Source organism: Aotus nancymaae, unplaced genomic scaffold, assembly GCF_030222135.1.
Source record: "Aotus nancymaae isolate 86718 unplaced genomic scaffold, 86718_ANA_hifiasm-v0.15.2.pri h1tg000006l, whole genome shotgun sequence".
In the NCBI taxonomy this organism is placed as follows: Eukaryota; Metazoa; Chordata; class Mammalia; order Primates; family Aotidae; genus Aotus; species Aotus nancymaae.
The window spans coordinates 3,518,786-3,536,409 of NW_026988417.1; the positions used below are offsets into that span (position 1 = coordinate 3,518,786).

General features: G+C 53.3%; 1 protein-coding gene across 4 annotated transcripts in view; it reads left to right on the forward strand.

Moving 5' to 3' along the window:
• The window catches only part of RGS12 (regulator of G protein signaling 12), a 167,602-nt gene that overhangs the window by 127,840 nt on the left and 22,138 nt on the right, over window positions 1–17,624 (forward strand). For all 4 annotated transcript variants that reach the window (XM_064365449.1, XM_064365451.1, XM_064365454.1 and 1 more), the window contains 5 exons: window positions 11,873–12,042; window positions 12,543–12,635; window positions 13,424–13,567; window positions 14,307–14,486; window positions 14,785–14,938. In XM_064365449.1, the coding sequence (XP_064221519.1) occupies window positions 11,873–12,042; window positions 12,543–12,635; window positions 13,424–13,567; window positions 14,307–14,486; window positions 14,785–14,938 (741 nt within the window). The remainder of the gene's footprint in view (window positions 1–11,872; window positions 12,043–12,542; window positions 12,636–13,423; window positions 13,568–14,306; window positions 14,487–14,784; window positions 14,939–17,624) is intronic.

The following is a 17,624-nucleotide window of genomic DNA, read 5'->3' on the forward strand; positions in this document are numbered from 1 at the left end:
GTCTATACTTGCCCCTAGCCCTGCAAAGATTAGTTCTCTTCCTTGAGAAAACCGAGGCACAGACATACTCAAGACCATGTGATCGATCACATCATGGCAGCCAGAGACAGAAGGATTGCCCTGGGGCATAAGTGTCCACACGGGGATTTTCCCTAGAACTGGATTTTGCCACTGTAGTGACCTCATGGCAGGTGTTCACAAGGCCTTGCTGTTTTAAAGGGGAAACAAATTCACTTTGGTGAACACGTGCAGGCTTTAAATAATAGATGGTACGGTTTTAAGCTGGGTGAGTAAGTAGGTCTGTCTGTGCAGGGGTGTGGGTCACTTGTTCTTAAGCTGCTTTCTGTGTGTGCCAGGCTTGAGCACAGAGACAGACACATCAGAGCTCCTGGGGCCAGTTCCCCACTGCCAGCAGGGAATTACAGAGACAGAAGAGGAAGCGAGGATGTGCTCAGGGTGTTGGGTTGGTGTTGGAGACATCAGTATGAACTGATGGCTTTTGATAGCGAGATGTGTGGATGGAGAAATAGACATAGTGGAGTGTGTGTGTGCGCGCGCGCGCACATCTATGTTTCCCAGCTCTGTCCACTGGGGTGGGGCTAGAGGCAGGGAAACCCCAGTAGCAGTGAGCACCCGCATGTCCAGATTTTGGTGTCTAATGCATCTTTTCTGTAGAGGGAGTCAGGTTCCATGAACAAAGACTAATTCCTGGACTGGAATGGGGAAAACACAGGATGAAGCTGGAGCTTTGCCTTTTTTTTTCTTCACCAGAAAATAAGGCAGTGCTCAAGGCATGATGAGGACACATGAGCAGGATACAGGTGCCAGCCTGAAGGAGGGACTGAGCTTCCAAAAAAGAAAGGTTTTCATGGAGTATGAGCCATTGGCTAAAACAAAGACCCAGCGAGTCCACACTAACACAGATGAATGGCTTTATAGTAATGGGAGGGGGGCTTCTAGAGCAGAATGTGGCTGAACAGTGCACTAGGAAATCATCAGAGGGGGCTGAAGTAGACTCAGGCTGATGTGGAGCAAGACACTTAGAGAGCCTCAGAGGAGTTCTGCACAAAGCTTATTATCACCAGGGAACCCTAGAAACAACAGTAGGGAAACCTTGTGCCCCAGCCACGTGATGAGAGCCAGCGTCACCCACCCTGCAGTAAACTGACACCATGCGCCTCCTCAGAGGAGGTCCTGGAGGGACACCTCATGGCTTCTGGGGCATTCCAGCCAGTCACAAAGAAACATCAGCTGAGCCCAAACTGAAGGGCAGTCCTAAAAATAACTGGCCTCCATCAGGGTTAGAGCCACAGAGAGGCTGGGGAACGTTCCAGATGGAAGGAGACCGCAGACACACGGCAGCAGACACATGGCAGCAGCCACCCTGAGTTCCACCCTGCCCTGGGGAAAACAGCTGGAAAGGGCACGATCAATGAAATTGGAAGATGGCTTGTTAAATTTCCTGACTACTTGATTATGAAAGAGAATATCCATGTTCTTAGGAACTCTACACTTACATGTGTAGGGGCAAAGAGGCATACTATCTCCAACTTGATCTCAGATAGTCTGGAAAAAGTTTGCGTGTGTGTGGGTGTGAGCATGTTTAGAGGAAGGGAGAATGGACGGAAGCGGGAGAATGACACAGCAAGCTGGCAGAATGCGGACATTTGGTGAATCCAGGTAAACGGATATGGGGTCCCTTTTATTATCCTTGTAATTTCTCCGCAAGTTTGAAATTATTTCAAAATAAAAAGTTGCCACCCCAAAAGGATGGTGCACGTTGCCTAGGAAAGGGGTGATTTTGGTGTGAACAACGGGTTCCTGTGGCATCTCGGTGATGTGTGTCCTGGCTCCCCCGAAAGCACATTTAGCTGCATTGACAGCTCTCACGTCTGGGCTTTGGCCTCTTGCCTGTCTTCACTCTCCTGGTCCTCACAGCAGCCCTGCAAGCCCCTGCCAGCTGTACTTGGACACAGGTACTGAGGCCACAGGACTGTAGGGCCCCACCAAAGGGACCAGCCAGAAAGGAGCACAGAACTCATCTGCAGAGCTCAGGCCAGGCGGGCTCAGAGCCTGCACCCCCACCTCCTGCCTGGGCCGCCCTCTGAGCTGTGGAGAAGGGCTTCCTGCACCTCAGAAACTGGAGGCCAAGAAGCACATGATGGAAGGGTGGGCTGGATGAGGCCAAGCTCCATCTTCTGCAGCCTTTTCAGGACTTTTTTCTTGGAAAATGTTGAGCTTGATTTGATGCCTTTTTAGTGGAACTACCATCAAAGAGCTGCTTTGTGGCAGTGTCCATCCAGGAGTCAGTAGATTTGGTTAGCAAATGACACCTCCAACCAAGCCCCACCCAGCACCAGCTTTGTGTACTAGTGTTGGTGGAATGGCCATGCCCATTCCTGCGGTTGCTGTCAGAGGCTGCTTGTGTCCTAACTGCAGAGACCGCAACGTCCTAGAAAAACGGAGGCTGTGTCACCCACCCTCCCCAGAGAATGTTGCCAGGCCTCACCTGCGGTGTTAGTGGACATTTCCTAACCCTCGAGGACCCAGGAGATCCTCTCAGGGATCAGGCCCTCCTCGGCCTGTGGGCAGGAGGAACAGAAGTGGGCGTGGCATCCCACCCCAGAAAGGGGCCACCCATGCGGTGGGCAGGTTGCCTCCGGGCATGTCAGAAATATCTGCAGGTTGGCATATTTTGCTTTGATGTAAACATGTTCCTTATAGTTCACAGGTGGTCCAGTTTGGTATAGTTGCTTATTTCCTAACTAAATACATATTCCTGATAACATGCTGTTTGAGTGATTACCTGCTTATTAAAAAGATAGGTTTTTAGCTGGGCGTGGTGGTGGGCACCTGTAGTCCCAGCTACTCGGGAAGCTGAGACAGAATCGCTTGAACCCAGGAGGCAGAGGTTGCAGTTAGCCGAGATTGCACCACTGCACATCAGGCTGAGCGACAGAGCGAGACTGTCTCAAAAAAAAAAAAAGTTTTGTATTTATGGGACTAAAAAATTTGAAATTTAAGATGCATATGGAAATAAGAGTTAAAAGACTTTGTAACTATACAAAAAGCTTACAAGTACTTTGTTTTTCTTTGTCACTGCTGGTTTAATAAAGCACAAATTGCTGAAGTTAGTAGCATGTCGGGAGGCCGGCTTCCATCTGCAGCGTTTATGCCGCGTGCAGTTACCTGGCTGTGCTCTGCCCGGCTTCAATAATTCAGGCTCTGTGGCGGCAGCGGCTGAAGGGCTGCTGTGAATAATGCATGCCTCTCCGGCAAGGCTGCGTGCGATGTCTCCTGTTGGCTTCCCATCCGTGAGCCTGAGCACAGGCAGGGCAGAGCCGTCTTTGTCAGCTGTGTGCTGGGATCATCGGAGAAACTGCAATAATTTGCCCTCCTGGGAGAGTGAGCTCAGGAACAATGTCCCTGTGTGGGGCCCAAGCCTTTGCTCGGGGCTGCCCGGGCTGTGCCGGCTGACCCTGGTATGGACTCAGAGGGGTGGTTTGCAGTGCATGGTTGGAAGTATTTGGTTAAGTGGCATCACAGTGGCTCTTATCAGCTCTACCCAGGTAAAGTCCCTCGTCCCCATCTTCGCACCTTGTCGCGTTGTCTGGGGCACACTGACTTGTGTGGTCTTCAGGTATGTTTGCCGCAGGGGGATTGTGTTGGGGGCGAGGGGCCCGGAGGGGAGCCTATGCAGTGACGCGTTCCGTGATCTGACTGGAGTTGTGACGTAAACAGTCAGTGTGTTTGAGATTCTGGTTTGGATGAGATAATAATGGGCCCAGGCCATGTGCTACAGAACTAACTGCAAACTTTTAATCTTAGGGGATTAAAATTTGTAACATGCAACCTACACATTTGACCCACCAATGTAAATGTAGCAGCATTTCCAGTTTGCAGCAAATCTGTTCTAAACTTTTTCACCACGAAAGCATTTCTTTGACTCCGATGGGTCAGTTGAAAGAAGAAACCCTACAATGATACCATAAACTGGAGCATGTTCTCTAAGGTGGTGTTGGGATGCAGGGTGTGTTTTGTGGGTGTCTTTTCTTCTTTAGCTTAGAACACAAGTGTGGGTTTTACTCACATTCTCAGCACCTGAGAATCAGGCAGGCCCCTGCAAGCAGGCCCGTGAATTACAGACATGGTGGTCTGTCCCTCTCATGTTCTGGCCTGGGAGCTGGGGTTGGAATGGTGGCTTTTGCAAGGAATTGTATTTCAAGCAAGTGCTGCTCAGTGTTCAAGGTCAGGCCTTCTGTGACTATGCACTATTTTCCAAGTGACGAGAACAACTCCAGAGCACAGTAAAGTGCTATGAATTGTGAACTCCATAATTGAAAGTGGATGTCAGAGAGGAGACGACTTTTGTCATGTATGTTGAGCCACATCGCAAAGAAAAATGGTGTTCGGGGGCTCTGCAGTCACACCTGGCTTGGCTGTGTTTCTCCGAAAGTCATCTGCGTGCATTTTGTCTGAATGGAATCATAAAAGTTCGCCAGGAGAGCTTATGATTATAAGAATTCTGGGTGGACGTTTTCTCATAGCCCACCTATGTGGTGTGTGTTGAAAGGTGTGTGTTGCTGGAGATTCCAACATCTTTCACGAGTGGCTGGACTCAGTGAGTGGACTCAGGAAGGCCCGTGTGTCTGGCAGGTCCTGTCCGTGCGTGCCCTTGGGAAGCTGAGGAGCTGGGTCATGAGTTTTGTGCCCTCATCCTTAGGCTGGAGTGGCGTGGGCAGCCAGGGCTGTGGCCTAGAGCCTTCTCTTTCTGGCTGCTCCAGGGAATGTGCCCGCTTCCTCCACTCCAGGCTCCCTTGCTTGACTGGAGGCCCCCCTTGCTGTGGCCTCAGAGGAATTGCTGGAGCAGTTGACTGTGTCAGCACAAAGCTACAAAATGAGACTGTGTGAAGGGGGCGCGACTCTCATCTCCAGCAGTGCCGGGAGCAGCTGGCAAGGCCACGCCTCCTGTCTTTGTAATACCAGAGGAGAGCACGGACTGGACTGGAACCTCTGTCCCTTCCGTGGAAATGGTTTATTTGCAGCTAAAGCAACTCTCACTGGAGTGGGTCCTGGAGCCTGGGCAGGCCTAGAAGAGGGTTCGATGCGCACACTGCCCCCAAGCTGTGCCTGCGTCTGCTCTCTGCCATGCACCTCTATATTCGAGGCTGCGCCCTCTCAGGAGGGTCTGCCGTGTGGGTTTCTGTACAGGAAACCCTCTGCAGGACCCGAAGGGCAGGAGCGGGGTCGTGCCTGGGAGGGAATGCAGATTTACTGGGCGGGCACAGCTGGCACAGTGGAACCCAGCACACCAGATGGTCATCATTTGCTGTTTAAAATACATTAACATTTATTTCTTGATTAGGCTTTTAAAGAGTCAGTTATTGATTTGTGAGTCTTAGAAAATAATTAGTATCTGCCAAAGCTTTTGAAAATGAGGTTAGTCGGTATACCAGTTATCTTTCCCTCAAAATTTATATTCAGTCAACATTCATGTATTCATTAATACCATGACACACCGGCACTCGAACCGGGAACAGCCCTGTGGGTGGCTGGCCCCACTGCTGAGGGAGGTGGGCTTGAGCCTAGATTGGTGAGTAGAGGGAGGCGGCAAGGCCTAGGGGGCAGCCAGGGAACAGGGGAGGTGGGCCTGGGGGCTGGTGTGGGACGTCTGCGTGGTACCAGGGAGAGGCCCATCTCCCCTCCACTGGCAGCAAGGGAGGCAGGTGTCACTGTGCTTGTGTGTTGGAATTGGAACACCATTTTTTCGAGGAGCAAAAGCGTCAGCACCCATGGAGGGTTGAGCTGTGCCGGCCGCAGCGTGCAGTGGGGTAGCTTCCTCTCTGCCTCCCCTGTCTTCCCGTCCTGGCCCCCATGGCCCCTCAGCTGGGCCTCCCCTAGGCAGCCCCAGGCCACCCTCCAGGCCGCCAGAGGGACCCTGCTGTCCCTTGCTCATCACTGTCCCCCAGGGTAGACTGCGTGCTGCTCGGTGCAGGCACCATGCTGCTCTGCCTGGCTCAGCCTGGCTTATCTAGGCATGGAAGCTCTTCCTTGCTACCTGGAGGCCAGTTAACTTCTATTTCGCTCTCAGTTCTTAGCCAGCCTCTATTGTCTCAGGAAAAAAAGCTGGAAAAACGTCATGGTGCTCATAATGCAGATACTTCATTCGTGAGGATTGCCTCATTTGTCAGCATAAAATATAACAAGGTTATTGACACGGCTGCCTGGAAATCTGGGCTGAAGCCATCCTCTGGAGTAGCTGGGACCACCGGTGCTCACCACCATGTCCAGCTAATTTTTAACTTATTTTCGTTTTCTGTAGAGACAGCGTTTTGCTATGTTGCCCAGGCTGGTCTCAAACTCTTGGCCTCGAGTGATCCTCCCTCCTTGGCTTCCCAAAGAGGTGGGATTATAGACATGAGCCACGGCGTCCAGCCTGCCTGATCATGTTTTTAAATAGGTAGTGTGTGCCCGTGTGCTGGAATGAACACGGAGCAGGACTGGCACCCGAGCCTGTTTCTGAGGCAGGGCATGCCATTTCGTGTTCAGTGCCAGGGGACATCCAGCCATCTCTGGTCTTCCACCTCCCAGCACTGGGCTGGACATCCTGCACCTTCCCTGTGGCCGATGAACAAGTGCACCCCAGCAACAGGAGCTGGCTCTGGGCATTTATACTTTATATTTTGATCAGTGTCATCAGAGGGCTCCATCCATGTTTGCTCCTCCCAGCAGTGCAGGAGGTGCTTCTTGGCTCAGACGTCGCTGACACCATGATGTTGGCCAGGAGGATGGCTGCAAACTGCTTGAGGCTTCGGCTCATGGCCGGCGTTCTGTGGTGAAGCTGGCACGCCTGTGAGTGTCCAGGTGCCTTCTCCTACTTGGTGGCCGCCTGGACCTCTCTTTTCCTTTTGGTTTGTTGATGGTTTACTTCTTGGAGTGTGGGTGCTCTGATGTAGAAAGGGAGCCTGCCCACCACCTGTGCCCCACAGTTTCCTGTCCGGGGACTTGGCTTATGGTGCTTCTCCCTATCGAGACTTGCGCCTCTGTGCCATGCACCGTATCAGTGTTGTCTTCGTGGCTCGGGATTCATGTCTTCCTTCTGGAGGCTTTCCTCACTCCAATGTTTTAAAAAATTATCCCACATTTTCTTCTGGTATTTCTCTAATTTACATTTAAATCTTTGATGCATTGGGATTTGTTTCAGTGTGTGCTGGAAAGAAGAGATCCAACTAGATTGGTTTCAGAGATCATCTTTCCCGCACATCCCACCCACTACCCTGAGTATGACTGAGACACTCAGGGTCTGTTTCTGTACTCTGTTGTGTCCTGCGGGTGACACTGATTTTGTCCCATGTGTGTTTGGGATTGGGGTCTGTGTGTGCTCATGTGTTAGGTCGGCCTGGCCCTGTGTGTGTTTGGGATTAGGGTCTGTGTGTGCTCACGTGTTAGGTCGACCTGGCCCTGTGTGTGTTTGGGATTGGGGTCTGTGTGTGCTCACGTGTTAGGTCGACCTGGCCCTGTGTGTTTGGATTGGGGTCTGTGTGTGCTCAGTGTTAGGTCGGCCTGGCCCTGTGTGTTTGGATTGGGGTCTGTGTGTGCTCATGTGTTAGGTTGGCCTGGCCCTGTGTGTGTTTGGGATTGGTGTCTGTGTGTGCTCACGTGTTAGGTCGGCCTGGCCCTGTGTGTGTTTGGGATTGGGGTCTGTGTGTGCTCACGTATTAGGTCGGCCTGGCCCTGTATGTTTGGATTGGGGTCTGTGTGTGCTCACGTGTTAGGTCAGCCTGGCCCTGTGTGTGTTTGGGATTGGGGTCTGTGTGTGCTCACATGTTAGGTCAGCCTGGCCCTGTGTGTTTGGATTGGGGTCTGTGTGTGCTCACGTGTTAGGTCGGCCTGGCCCTGTGTGTGTTTGGGATTGGGGTCTGTGTGTGCTCACGTGTTAGGTCGACCTGGCCCTGTGTGTTTGGATTGGGGTCTGTGTGTGCTCAGTGTTAGGTCAGCCTGGCCCTGTGTGTTTGGATTGGGGTCTGTGTGTGCTCACGTGTTAGGTCGGCCTGGCCCTGTGTGTTTGGATTGGGGTCTGTGTGTGCTCACGTGTTAGGTTGGCCTGGCCTTGTGTGTGTTTGGGATTGGGGTCTGTGTGTGCTCACGTGTTAGGTCGGCCTGGCCCTGTGTGTGTTTGGGATTGGGGTCTGTGTGTGCTCACGTGTTAGGTCGACCTGGCCCTGTGTGTTTGGATTGGGGTCTGTGTGTGCTCAGTGTTAGGTCAGCCTGGCCCTGTGTGTTTGGATTGGGGTCTGTGTGTGCTCACGTGTTAGGTCGGCCTGGCCCTGTGTGTTTGGATTGGGGTCTGTGTGTGCTCAGTGTTAGGTTGGCCTGGCCTTGTGTGTGTTTGGGATTGGGGTCTGTGTGTGCTCACGTGTTAGGTTGGCCTGGCCCTGTGTGTGTTTGGGATTGGGGTCTGTGTGTGCTCACGTGTTAGGTCGGCCTGGCCCTGTGTGTTTGGGATTGGGGTCTGTGTGTGCTTACGTGTTAGGTCGGCCTGGCCCTGTGTGTTTGGATTGGGGTCTGTGTGTGCTCACGTGTTAGGTCGGCCTGGCCCTGTGTGTTTGGATTGGGGTCTGTGTGTGCTCACGTGTTAGGTCGGCCTGGCCCTGTGTGTTTGGATTGGGGTCTGTGTGTGCTCACGTGTTAGGTCAGCCTGGCCCTGTGTGTGTTTGGGATTGGTGTCTGTGTGTGCTCAGTGTTAGGTCGGCCTGGCCCTGTGTGTTTGGATTGGGGTCTGTGTGTGCTCATGTGTTAGGTTGGCCTGGCCCTGTGTGTGTTTGGGATTGGGGTCTGTGTGTGCTCACGTGTTAGGTCGGCCTGGCCCTGTGTGTGTTTGGGATTGGGGTCTGTGTGTGCTCATGTGTTAGGTTGGCCTGGCCTGGCCCTGTTGCTCGTCTCATTTGTTCCCCTCGTTTCCCGTGTAGCTTTCCACAGGAGCTTCACGCTCCACTGTGTAGTGCTAACCAGACACTCATAGGCAAGTGTCGGTGTGATCTGTCCGTTTAGAGAGAATTCCTGCCTGTGATGTTTTGCCCCCCGTCTCCTGGTGACAGGACACTAGGCAAGCATAGAGAGTGGGCCTTCTCCCAGGACCCCTGCCCCAGAGAGAGTGGGCGTGCAAGTGAGTGTATGCGTGAGAGTTTCAACCTGACTTACGTGCAGAACGGGGTGCTTGCCATGTGGGAAGTTTTAGATGTTGGGATTCTTTAAGCAAGGCATTTCCAGATGGTTCTGTAGACATGGTGGCAGAGATGCTGGGTACAGAGGGAGCCTCACATAGCCCCTGTCCTTCTGTCCTTGGTCCCAGCACTCCTGGCTTGGCCGCCCTGTCCTGAGTGTGAGTGCCAGTGTGCGTCCTCTCACAGTGCGTGCCACATCTCCCACTGCAGTTCGGAGTCAGGGCTTCTGCACTGGCCCCAGCGCAGGCCTTTGAGTCTTCAGTACCTGCTGGCGGCCTCTGTGATCACACGTTTTATCTCACAGATAGCAGGTCTACAGCATGGTGGATTCAAGGAAACGTTCACACTGTGCATTTCTATCCTATTCTAGAACTTCCTTTCAGTCTTATTTTAATTTTTTTCTATAGTAGTTTAACTTTTATTTGATTACTCTTTGACTTTTTCTTTCTTTTTTTTTGTGATTACTCTTTGACTTTTTCTTTCTTTCTTTTTTTTTTTTTTTTTTGAGATGGAGTTTCGCTCTTGTTACCCAGGCTGGAGTGCAATGGCGTGATCTCAGCTCACTGCAACCTCCGCCTCCTGGGTTCAGGCAATTCTCCTGCCTCAGCCTCCTGAGTAGCTGGGATTACAGGCATGCGCCACCATGCCCAGCTAATTTTTTGTATTTTTAGTAGAGACGGGGTTTCACCATGTTGACCAGGATGGTCTCGATCTCTTGACCTTGTGATCCACCCGCCTCGGCCTCCCAAAGGACTTTTTCTTTTTTAATCTAAATGTTCTTTGCGCTTTGGATGACTCCTGCCAAGCATGGCCTCTGGCTGCCTTGCTGACCATCACGGATGCTATTGGATCAAATCCCTGGTTTGCTCTTCTAGTCCCGAGGGGTCCACTTTTCTCTAGATTAGCAGGGCCCACACTGTGGCCTCCTTGGAAACCCTCTGGCCAGGCCTCTGCCTGTCACCTAGAGCACATCTGCAGACTGGGCTTAATCTTACAAGGTTTAGTGTTGTTTCTGCCAGAGAGGAGTCAATGCCGCCTCACTGACCCCCTTCCTGGTTGCTGCTAGTAAGGTGTGTTTTATTTATTTATTTATTTTCAAGATGGAGTTTCACCCCTGTTGCCCAGGCTGGAGTGCAATGGCGCGATCTCGGCTCACTGCAATCTCCGCCTCCCAGGTTCAAACAATTCTCCTGCCTCAGCCTCCTGAGAAGCTGGGATTACAGGCATACACCACCATGCCTGGCTAATTTTGTATTTTTTTAGTAGAGACAGGGTTTCACCATGTTGGCCAGGCTGGTCTCAAACTCCCGACCTCAGGTGATCCACCTGCCTCAGCCTCCCAAAGTGCTGGGATTATAGGCGTGAGCCACTGTTGGCCTGGAGCTGGAGCCAGTTAACTCGTCCACTGGGATCAGTCCTGTGGCTGCGACTTCGAGACAATGCCAGCCTGGGCAGCTTATCCTGCGCACTGTGCTGCAGGAGGCTGGTGAAGGAGCAGGAGGGAAACATAGCATATTTTCTGATGCTACTGAGAAGGTTCTGTGAGGCTGCTCTGTCAGTCAGCTGCGTTCCATAAAGCTGCGGCAGAAAACCAAGCCCAAAGCCCAGGGCCTCCTAACAGCACAGGTTTAGTGGCCAGCCACCCTCTCACACGGCATCTGTGGTCAGCAGGGCATGGCTTAGCTGGAGGCTAGGGACAGCACCTGTGGGACACACTATGCTCACAGAGGAGACACATGTGCTCCGGCAGAGTGGTTGGCGGTCCCTGAGGGTGGGCTCACAATGGGCAGTATCCCTTCCTCTTGGACTCAGGGCAGGCTGCCCACTCAGGGACACGGATGCCCACCACACTGCTCACATCAGGTGGACAAGGGTGATGAATGGGGACTTCCTGGGCACCTCCCTTCTCTTTATTCAAGAGCTTAGGAGATGCTGGGAACCAAAGTCCATTGAAGGCCATTTTACAGACATGTCAGGCAAGAGCTGGTGTCCTAGAGTGCATGCTGTGCCGTATCTCATGTCAGGTCCCCTGTAGATAAGTTGCCAGGCCGACGTGCGTGGCTGAGGGCCCAGCTCTGGACACTGTGCCTGAGCATTTTGTGTTGAGAAGGAGCCCACGTGCAGAGCAGTGTGAAGTCACTGGTATGTGGGCTCCGCATCCGGAAGGTGAGCCTTGTGCCCCCTTAGACTCTGCGCACTCTCCCCCGAGGGCACTCCGGGTCGGGACGTAACACACATGGAGTCCACGGCACCCAGCTGCTTCTGCCCCCAGTCCATTTGGGCAGTGCCTCCCTGCTCTGCGTGGTCTTAGTGCCCCGTGTGTGCTCATGTTTTTGTGTAAGGTTAGTTGCTTTTCCTGTTCAACCCTGTGACTGTGTTGTTCGGGCAAGTGTGTACGTGTGAGTATATGAGTGTGCGTGCAAGGGTGTTGTGTGAGCATGCACATGTGAATGTGTGTGTGTGCTCACGCTCACACGTGGAGACACACAGTTTGGGGTCTGTGTTTCGTTCCCTGCCTGTTTGACTGAACGGGTGTTGGAGGGAACAGAGCTTGCTGCGTGTCCTGGGGCCTCCCATGGGTGGGCAGAGCGCTCGCTGGGCTGGGGCGGAGGGCCGGGGTGCAGGTGCTGTCTGTACTGGTCCCACAGAGTTGACCGGCGCTGACCTGAAGGACTGCGTGAGCAACAACAGCCTGAGCAGCAATGCCAGCCTCCCCAGCGTGCAGAGCTGCCGGCGCCTGCGTGAGAGGAGGGTCGCCAGCTGGGCTGTGTCCTTTGAGCGCCTGCTACAGGACCCTGTTGGTGTCCGCTACTTCTCTGTGAGTGGGGAAGAGCCCGGGCCAGCGGGACAGTCTGCTCTGCAGAGACAATGGAGCAAGATCTGCGGCCCGCGCTAGAGACAGCGGCACCCTGCGGGCCCTGAGCAGCCCTGTGGCACAGGTCTCCCCTCTCTGGACCGCTGCCCTCTCAAGAGCCCAAAGGAGGGTGGGTTGAGTCCTGCCCCTGGTTCTGCCCCAGGGAGGGTCCCCGGCCTTCTTGATCTCTGCCGGGGTCTCTCTGCAGCCCGCAACACTGGAGCTTCCTGTGTGCATTCAGGAGCCAGGTTCCTGCTGCCAACTCTTCAAAGAGATGTTTTGCTTTTGGGGAAACAGCTGGAAGCAGCAGCGCGGTTCTGTAAAGTGCTGGGCAGCAATGAGGTTTCTCTCTCGAGGTCCTTGGGCAGCTCCCCAAGCAGCCTGCGACCTCATGGTTTCTGTAGAAGGGAAGTAGGAAGAAAGGAGGACCCCGTGTCCATGTTAATGAGTGGTGTTTCTCTTAGGATTTTCTAAGGAAAGAATTCAGTGAAGAAAACATTTTATTCTGGCAGGCCTGTGAATATTTTAATCATGTTCCTGCACATGACAAAAAAGAGGTAAGTCCACACTGGGAAGTAGGGGCTGTGGGAGAGCAGCGTGGTCTCATTCGAGGCTGGCTTAGTGCGCACTGAGTATCTAGAGCGTTGGAAAATGGATGTTAAATATTTTCACATGGCTTGAAAAAAATCATTTCTTTTTCGGAATAAATTTTTAAATATACATGATATTTAATTTTGCCTAAACATGGTTTGTATAAACGCCCTCAGCCACAGCTTTCACTGGCAGATGGGTTGTCTTTCAGTGTGTTGGAATTCAGAGGAAGAAATGTGTATTTAGGGGAATTTGAAAGAAAATCTGAGGCAGGAGAGCATCCCAGGCCATGGGTTTCATAGCTTCTCCTCCTGCACCTGGTGGGAGGTGCAGGAGAAGCCTGGGAGGATGCCTCAGCCTGGTCTGGGTGCTGTTTTCTCAGTCGGCCTGTGGCCTCGCTTCCAGGCTCTGGGGCCATTTTCCTCTGCTCGAGATGCTCCGAGCAGGCTGTTCTACTGCGCTCTCACCTCGCTAAGACCATGTGTGCATATCGACACACAGCAGTATTGCCTCTGCACGCTGCTGCTGGGCTAGCCCAGGCCTTTGGGACACTTTCAGTATCCGTTTCAACAATTGTAGGGGAGCCCATTCAGTGCTGCTGCATTCTGGCTGCACTGATATTTATTCAAGCAAGAGGTATTTCCTGGGGCCATGAGAACACATCTGTCGTGCCTGGGGGTGTCGGGCCTTGGCATGCAGCACTAGCGCGGGGAGAGGAAACCGTCCAGGGCTGCTCAGGCACCTTTCCTGTCAGCTTTCCTACAGGGCCCGGGAGATTTTCAGTAAGTTCCTGTGCAGCAAAGCCACCACCCCGGTCAACATCGACAGCCAGGCCCAGCTAGCAGACGATGTCCTCCGTGCACCTCACCCGGACATGTTCAAGGAGCAGCAGCTCCAGGTAACCCCAGGCCGCGGGAGCTTGTGGGGAGCCCAGGCTAAGGCTCGATGTATATGGTCCACCTTCAAAGAACACATGCTACCAGGCGGGTCAGTGTTTTGAGAGCATCACAGATGTGGGTGGAGAAACGCAGACAGGAATTGGGGGTCTCAGCAGAGCCATGAAGTAAGAAGTCCTGAACCACGCTGTGCCTGTCCGCAGTGACCTGGCTGTTCACACTGTGTGTGTACATCTGTGTGAAATGACACCTTCACGGTGATGGTGTATCGCATTTGCGGTTTTGCAGTTTGGGACTTCGCTGTAGTGATGTGCACGAGGCCCCATGCCATTCGAGCCGCGCCTCTGCATGTCGCTGCGGCACGTGGGTGACGTTCGCAGAAGCGTAGGGTGGCATTTTCAAGGCAGTCTGCTGTTAGAGCCCAGTTGCTTTTGGTTTTAATCTTATTTAACAAAATAAAAGTTCTCCGGAGTCTGCTTATGCTGCTGGCTTCTGTAAGTTGTCAGAATTCACTAATTTTAAGAGTGATAAAGGCTGGTTTTTGATGAGATAGAAGGCTCAGATACGAAGGCACACTGGAAATAACTCTGTAGTACCCTCAGGGCTGGCGGGGAAAGTGGGCTGAAATGATGTCTTTTGGAACTGGGCCAGTGGTGGCCTGCAGGTTGCCACGTAGCCCTGAACCTGTGGCTGTGGATCCAGGTCCCCCTGTGATTGTCCTGCCTTACGTCTCCTCCCCAGATCTTCAATCTCATGAAGTTTGATAGCTACACTCGCTTTCTGAAGTCCCCGCTGTACCAGGAGTGCATCCTGGCGGAAGTGGAGGGCCGAGCACTCCCAGACTCGCAGCAGGTCCCCAGCAGCCCAGCCTCCAAGCACAGCCTCGGTTCAGACCACTCCAGTGTGTCCACGCCAAAAAAGGTGACCTCCCCAAGGCTGGCCTCACACCCCTGTGGGTTGTGTGTCATCAGCTGAGAGCTGTTCTATGGGAGGTAAAGAGAGGCCCTGTCGGCTTCTTCACCAGTGATGGGTGACGCTCCATGCTGGAAAGTTCCAGCTGCTGTTTCTGGAGTCCTGTCAGGACCACACTATGACCCGCAGAAGCATCGATACCATCCCATAGAGTGCTTGTGTTACAGCTCAGTACCGCCTCCTTTGCACTTATGTGATAGTAAAATAACCTCACAGTGTTTTAACCAAGGTTTCCATTTGATGACAGTTAAATGGAAAATCAAAATCTGGGCGATCCCTGAACGAAGAGCTGGGAGACGAGGACAGCGAGAAGAGGCGGAAAGGCGCGTTTTTCTTGTGGTCGCGGACCAGGAGCACTGGGAGGTCCCAGAAGAAGAGAGAGCACGGGGACCACGCAGACGGTTTGTGGGGTGGCCCTTGGGCTGCGATGTCCAGGCCAGCCAGCCATGTCCCCACCCAGGCTGCTGCTCTGGGGTTGGTGATGACCTTGGGTCATGTGCGCAGTGAGAGGCCCAGCCGACAGGTCGAGGAAGCTTGTCTGAGCAAATAAGGAATGCCACTGTGTCTAGGGACACGACCTGTCAGCCAGCCAGAGGGCAGCAGGGCCGTGTCACAGTCTTCCAGAGAAAAGGGCTCCGTACACTCCAGCCTATTCCCACCTCAGACCTTTCCCCCCACAGTGGCGGCTGAACATCTGTGTCCTCTCCTGCTTTTTACTATAAAAGGAACAAGTGCTTCTGGTAGAAAATTTGGAAAATACAATCAAGTGAAAGCAGGAACACACAAATGTGCTATTGGGTGTCTCCCCTGCTGGCAGCTTGGTTCTCTCCGGGGCTTTTTCCTAGGTAGCTGTCAGTGTCTATGTGCCTTTTACACATGTGTGCTGTTCTTAAGTGTAGTACTGTAGCTGGAGTAGCGAGCACTTTTCAGTTAAGATGGTTTGGTATTGGATGTTGGGGACTGCCCGTTCTGGATGCTGGGTCCCTTTTTTCTCTTGTGCATGTCTGAGACTCCCTGTAACAAAAGTTAAGCAGAGAGACGGCTCCCAGGGCACCAGGGGCAGGGCCGCAGGGCCCTTGATGGCTCCTGGCTGAGCTCTAGATGCTAGCCTGCTGGTGTTGGTGGGTGGCAGGGCAGAGGTCATAGAGATGCCCATGCTGAAGGCTGGCAAAGATGAGGCCCTTCTGTACCAGGTGCTGAAAAGCACACAGGGGAGAGCTGGGAAGATTTTCTTCTCTAGAGATTTTTGAGAAAGGGATTAGTTTTCAGGAATGAGTGTCCTGCCTGAAGGTAGAGGCTGGTGCTAAGCCAGTGGTCTCCAAGTTTAAATCAGGCAGTGATGTGATTGTGCTAGCACAGTCGGTACAGCCCTGGCAGAGGCAGGTGAGTGGGGTGCTCTGCGCTTCCCCCGGTACAGCCCTGGCGGAGGCAGGTGAGTGGGGTGCTCTGCGCTTCCCCCGGTACAGCCCTGGCGGAGGCAGGTGAGTGGGGTGCTCTGCGCTTCCCCCCGGTACAGCCCTGGCGGAGGCAGGTGAGTGGGGTGCTCTGCGCTCCCCCCCGGTACAGCCCTGGCGGAGGCAGGTGAGTGGGGTGCTCTGCGCTCCCCCCCGGTACAGCCCTGGTGGAGGCAGTTGAGTGGGGTGCTCTGCACTGCCCCCCGGTACAGCCCTGGCGGAGGCAGGTGAGTGGGGTGCTCTGCGCTCCCCCGCTGCGGCTCCTGTGCCTGCTGTCCTTGCCAAGCCCTTGGTGCATGGCTGCTCCCTGCCTGCACGGGGCAGCGTTGTACCCAGGGCGTGGAGGGAGACACTGGCGAGGGCATGGGCTTGGCGTGGGCAGCCCTGAGCTCCAGGCCATGCTGCGAGGTGCCCTTCTCCAAGCAAAGGCAGCTGGGAGTAGTAGAGTTCACCTTTGTGGGATGCCACCTGGGAGACGGACACCCTCTTATTAGATGGGGCCAGGCCTCCTGAGTACCTGGGAGATGGGGGAGTATTCGCTCCAGACACTTGCCTCTGTCCCCACACCTGGCAGATCTGAAAAGGGCTTTTATAACCCTGATAGGGCTGGGTGCGGTGGCTCACACCTGTAATCCCAGCACTTTGGGAGGCTGAGGCAGGCGGATTGCCTGAGGTCCAGAGTTAGAGACCAGCCTGGGCAACATGGTAAGGCTCTACTAAAAATACAAAAAAAAAAAAAAAAAAAAAAAGAGGGGCCAGGTGTGGTGGCTCATGCCTGTAATCCCAGCACTTTGGGAGGCTGAGGTGGGCAGATCACCTGAGGTCAGAAGTTCAAGACCACCTTGGCCAATGTGACAAAACCCTGTCTCTACTAAAAATAACAAAATTAGCCAGATGTGATGGTGCGTGCCTGTAATCCCAGCACTCGGGAGGTTGAGGCAGGAGAATCACCTGAACCCAGGAGGTGGAGGTCAGGATTGCGGGAGCCAAGATCGTGCCACTGCACTCCAGGCTGGGCAACAGACTGAGACTCCGTCTCAAAAAAAAAAGAAAAGAAAAAATTAGCTGGGTGTGGTGGTGGGCACCTGTAGTCCCAGCTACTTAGAAGGCTGAAGCATGAGAATCACTTGAACCTAGGAGGCAGAGGTTGCAGTTAGCTGAGAACTACACTCCAGCTTGGTCAACAGAGCAAGACCCTGTCTCAAAAAAAAAAACCTGAAACCTTGATAGCAGTGGGGCATGGTGGCTCATGCCTTTAAATTCCAGTGCTTTGGGAGGCCTAGATGTGGAGATGAGCTGAGCCTAGGAGTTCAACACCAGTCTAGGCAACATAGCAAGACACTCATCTCTACAAAAAAATTTTAAAAATTGGCCAAGTGTGGTGGCGTACCTGTAGTCCTAGCTACTGGGGAGGCTGAGGTAGGAACAAGAGTGCTTGGGCCCAGGAGTTGGCAGCTGCAGTGAGCTACGATCACGCCACTGCACTGCAGCCTGGGGGACACGGCGAGGCTTTGTCTCTAAAAACACAAAGCAAACCAAAAAATAAAGCCCTGACTACAGGCACTTCCCAGAACTAACACATTCTGATCTTGGGCCCAGGAGTTGGCCTAGGCATCTGTTGTTATGGAAGGTG